Raw genomic sequence first — 5,021 nt, forward strand, 5'->3', positions numbered from 1 at the left:
CAGGTGTTTCGGCCGGCTGGAGTCGCAAGGACAGTGGGAGAACGGACGGGGTGAAGCCTCACCGGGGAGGGGTTTGGTCTGACAGGACCAGCTTGGGAAGGCCCAGTCCAGGCTCGTGCCTTTCCACGATCTCTGCCTGAGGAGAGGAAGCCTGCGTGGGGTGTGACCCGGGTGCTGTCTGACCAGGAGGCGTCTGGCTCTCGGTCTGCAGTTTGCAGTGGGAGCACTGGCCTCCCGGCAGGGCTCTACCAATCCCAGTCGTCCCCATGCTGGAATCCCCCAGCTCTGGGCTCCCTGATTCACCTCGATGGGGCATTGAAACTGTCCAACTCTCCCTCTAGCTGGTGGAGAACTGTGTGTGCTTGCTGAGAAACTTGTCCTACCAAGTCCACCGTGAGATCCCCCACGCCGAGCGCTACCAGGAGACGCCTCTGGCCCCTGCCAACAGCGCTGGGCCCCACGCTGCCAGCTGCTTCGGTGCCAAGAAGGGCAAAGGTTTGTTGGGTGGCAGCAGCGTGGGGGGAGGGTGGGATAAAGACAGATCTACTACACTGGAGCTTGGGGGTGGTCTGGGGTCTCTGTGCTCCTGCTCTGGCATCTCATGTGTGAAGGCTAAACTGCAGCTTTCTCTGGAGACGCAGCCACCTCCCCTGGCTTTGGGAGCTGCTGCTGGGCTTACCCAAAGCATTTGACACAAGCTAATGGTGGGTTTCTGTGGTGGTGGGATGGTGATGGATAGATGTCGACTAACTCTACACCTTCCCTTTTCTCCTGTGTTGCCCCTTCCCCTTCGCTTTCTTGCCAAATGATCTGCCCCATGATGCTGCTGGCACTTCTCTCCTCCTGCCTCCCCTCTCTCCTGTCCTTCTCTCCGCTTCGCCAATAGACGAATGGTTCTCCAGAGGTGAGTGTGCTCTTGGTTTTAATTTTCCCGTGGTCTGACTGGGTGCTTTCTCTAGCTGTTTGTGTTGCGCCCCCCTAGCTGGGCAGGTACTGCCTGCAGCTTGGCTACTGCCCTTGACGTCCCCTCTTGGGAGATGCTGGTGGCTTAGCTTCAGCTCACCTCTGAGCTTGTCCTTGTAGCAAGTGGCAAAGAGCTGTTGGGCTGAGATGGGTGGGGAGAGGAGGTGTCTCATGCCTCTCTGCTTGCCCTTTGAAGGTAAAAAGCTCCCGGAAGACCCTGGTGCTGATACAGTGGATTTTCCCAAACGAACGACTCCAGCCAAAGGTGAGTTCCTCGGTCTGGGTGTGCAGGGCTGCTTTTCCACAAGCCCTCCAGGAGAGGAGTGAGTAGAGTTGATTTCCCGTTGAAGGGAGCCCCTCAAATGGGCAGAGGTTTGGCTTGGAGGAGGTATGCTTCTGGTTGCCCAGATGCCTGGTACAACACCAGCTCTGCCACAGGCTGTTGTGAGGATGCTGCTTGTGCTTGGAGGAGGTCGGTGCTGCCTGGAGGTGGGCTTCCTGGGGCTGCAGAGCGAACGGTTGACCTAGGGACTGGAGACAGCCTGGTGATGCAGCCCTAGGAATGGTGGCCCTCTATGGTGGTCTCAGGCTTCGCATCACAATTGCCCTCTTGCCTGCTCTGCTCTCCTTGGTATAAAGAACAGGCAGGATTTAAAGCCAGAAAACCAGGCATTGACGTGTTCTCCAGCATGAGGAACGGTCATTCCAAGAAGCCCTTGGGACAAGCATCTCACCACCAAGAAGGCTGTGAATCATAACCCCTCTCTGGCTGGCCAAGCAGTGGACATTAGCCTGGGGCTCAAGTTCAGCTCCTTCTGCCCCAGAACACCCTGTGGTTCCTGGGAGGACCCACAGAGTCAAGTCTGAAGGATCACAGGGAAGCCTAGGACAGACCTGACCTTGTGAGCAGCTCAGATGTGGTGGTGGCACCTCAGGCTGACCTGGGCTGTGGGAAGAGTCGGCACCCATCTCTGGTGGAAGCCCCAGAAAGCCACCTGCTTCTGCCTGCAGGGGCCAGAGAACAATCTGCAATCTCACCTGCTTTAGGAGTCGCTTCTGTGCACACGTTCCCATGGAAAAGAGTTAATCCTTGAAGGTCTGGTCCCTGCCTGCTTGCTGGGGTAGTGGAGAGCTGGAGATCTGGTGCCCTCAGGCTCTGAGGATGAGCCAAACCCAAGCTTCTTCAGTCTGGTGTTGGTGGCCACTCACCTGGGGTGTTTCCCCTTCCTCCCACCGAGAGTGTGGGCTGAGTCTTTTTCTACTGCAGCGCCCGCTGCCGGGTTGCTGCCCTACCACATGCCCTTGCCTGGGCTGGGCACTGCTCAGCGAGGGGCTGTTACTGAAACTGAGGTCTCCTTGCTGATGGCAGCCGTGCTGCGGCTCAGGCCAAACCTCTCCTGAGCTGCAGCGGTGCCTGGGGGTCTGTGGGCAGTGGCCATGGCACACCTGATCGGGGCTGGTGCCAGGGTTTCTGTACCATGGGGCAGCCTGGCCCACACAGCCTCCAGGGAACTGTGAGCCTGGGTGGAAGCTTCTGGCCTTGTCTGCCCAGCAGTGCTGCTTTGAATTAGTCAGATGTTAGCAGAGCCCTTGAGTAAGTCCTTCCTACCTGCGTTCTCCTGGCAGGCTACGAGCTCCTCTTCCAGCCAGAAGTGGTCCGGATATACATCTCCCTTCTGAAGGAAAGCAAGACCCCAGCCATCCTGGAGGCTTCGGCAGGGGCCATCCAGAACCTGTGCGCGGGCAGCTGGACGGTGAGTGCCTGGGGGAGCTGGCTGTGCCCTGCTTGCCTGTGTGCAGGGCAGGGTGCTGTGGGGAGCGGGCAGCAGCACCCTGGCTCCCAGCAGAGCTGTAGATGGCTGAGGCTCTGCTGGTTCAGACTGTTGGTTTTGTGCTTGTCTCACGGCTCGAAGATACGTTCAGCAGCGTGATTCAGGTGTGGACCAGGGCTCTCCTGTGCTCTAAGGGCTCTGTGCGCCCTGCCAGCTGTGTCTTCTGTCTCTGTCCCTGCTTGCAGCCGGTTCCCTGCCGTTCCTTCCCTAGCCTGAGGGCAGGGGATGATGGTTTGGGGTTGCTCCACAGCCCTCTGACCTGCTTTCTCCTGCTGTGTACGCAAAGACCATCTGGGCCTGGCCTGGGTTTTTGAGGCAGGAATGGGACCTTTGCAGCCTTTCTCACTGTGGCTGAAGCCAGCACCCTCCAGTCCCAAGATGAGAGTGGGTGGCGGGGCTGCCCATGGTGTCCTCAGGAGTGAGAAGGGTCTGTGCCTGCCCCGGTTCCACCGTGGTGCTCTGCCTTTGCCCCACAGTATGGCCGGTACATCCGTGCAGCGCTGCGCCAGGAGAAGGGGCTCTCCGCCATTGCCGACCTCCTGACGGACGACAGTGAGCGAGTGGTAAAAGCAGCGTCCGGGGCCCTGCGCAACTTGGCTGTCGACTTGCGTAACAAAGAGCTCATAGGTGAGGGCTGCGGAGCAGAAGACATCGGGCTGTCCATACGCGTCCAGGTTAGGCAGGATCTACCTCCTGATCTTGGCAGTTGAGGAGGTGTGTGGGCATCAGCCCACCGTCTGTCTACTGCTCCTCTCCCAGAACAGCGTGTTCTGAGTCCCACTGAGAGGGACATCCAGACTGGTTGCCTGTCCCTCATCCTTCTGCAGTGATTTTTTTTTTTTTTTTTTTTTTTTTTTTTTTTTTTTTTTTTTTTTTTTTTTTTTTTTTTTTTTTTTTTTTTTTTTTTCCTTGTAGTCCTCTTCCTTGCTTGCTCATGCCCAGTGCTTTCCCCTTCCCAGGTAAACACGCCATCCCCAACCTAGTGAAGAACCTGCCAGGAGGCCAGCAGACCCCAGCCAAAAACCTCTCTGAGGACACAGTGGTGTCAATCCTGAATACCATCAATGAAGTAATTGTAGACAACCTGGAGGCTGCCAAGAAGCTGCGCGAAACGCAGGCGATTGAGAAGTTGGTGCTGATCAACAAATCTGGGTAGGTTCTGCTCGAAGGATACTGCAAGGACAGAGAGGGGCTTTTCCAGGAGCTTCCTCGAGGCTACAGGTATTTCCAAACGTCTCTTCCTTCACCTCTTTCTAGGAACCGCTCAGAGAGAGAAGTCCGAGCAGCCGCCCTCGTCTTGCAGACAGTCTGGGGGTACAAAGAGCTGCGGAAGCCCCTCGAGAAGGAAGGCTGGAAGAAGTCAGATTTCCAGGTATGGGGGTGGGGGAATGGGGGTGCCTCGTGGCTGGGGTGGTAGGTAGGGCCCTGCAGCAGGCAGAGGGGTGTTCCTGGAGCTCAGCAGTACTGGATTTCAGCTCTTACCTTGGTGGTGGGATTGGAAACCCTTGAAGGTAGGTGTCCCCTCTGCCATTTCTCAGTGGATGTCCAGCAGGGAGGTCTCCACTACGGAAAAAACACTCTCTAAAGCTTTAAGCACTGTGTGCCACGTGTAAGTGTGCAGATCTGCGGGCAGGAGAGTTTGCAGCCCTAAAAGCTGCTGTGGCACTGCTGAAGAACAGGGCTCTCTAGGGCTCAGTTTCTCTTCCCGAAGCTGGGACTGTCCTTGCTGCTTAAGGGCTGGGTACTGCCTGGGCCCATGCCAGGCCCCCCTCCTCCACTCTAACGTGGGTGCAGCCAGGGGCTCCCCAGCACCCTCTGGTTGTTTCAGGCCCCTCCCTCAAGGGCTGTGGGAGGGTTTGTGGGTCCTTCCTGGTGTTGGCTGGAGGGGAGAAGAATGCTGATGGATAAGGCATGTCTGGGCCAGGGTGTGAGTGGTCCTGTCTGCTGCTCCAGGTGAACCTGAGCAATGCCTCTCGGACCCAGGGGGGCAACTCGTTTGATGACAGCACCTTGCCTCTCATCGACAGGAACCAAAAAACAGGTATGTGCCTTCCTTTCAGCACCTGCCCATCATCCTTCCTCCTTGCGGGTACCCAGAAGAACTGGCCTTTGCCCCCTCCCTCCCCCTCAGCCCTGGCTTTCTGGGCAGCCAAGGCCATCAGTCTGGGCTTTAGATGTGGCTTCTTGGGGCTAGAAATGATGGATGCCGGTTAAGAAAGGCCTCTG

The 5,021-nt window shown here is 57.3% G+C and overlaps 1 protein-coding gene across 1 annotated transcript in view; it reads left to right on the plus strand.

The window, feature by feature from the left end:
- Nucleotides 1–5,021, plus strand: part of CTNND1 (catenin (cadherin-associated protein), delta 1) — a gene marked incomplete at both ends in the record, with an annotated part of 7,129 nt that overhangs the window by 1,356 nt on the left and 752 nt on the right. The window contains 8 exon segments of the mRNA XM_010137299.1: nt 335–495; nt 887–904; nt 1,160–1,228; nt 2,590–2,717; nt 3,272–3,422; nt 3,755–3,947; nt 4,053–4,167; nt 4,749–4,836. Coding sequence (XP_010135601.1) covers nt 335–495; nt 887–904; nt 1,160–1,228; nt 2,590–2,717; nt 3,272–3,422; nt 3,755–3,947; nt 4,053–4,167; nt 4,749–4,836 — 923 coding nt within the window.

The sequence above is a fragment of the Buceros rhinoceros genome, unplaced genomic scaffold (assembly GCF_000710305.1).
Source record: "Buceros rhinoceros silvestris isolate BGI_N320 unplaced genomic scaffold, ASM71030v1 scaffold25905, whole genome shotgun sequence".
Taxonomy (NCBI): domain Eukaryota; kingdom Metazoa; phylum Chordata; class Aves; order Bucerotiformes; family Bucerotidae; genus Buceros; species Buceros rhinoceros.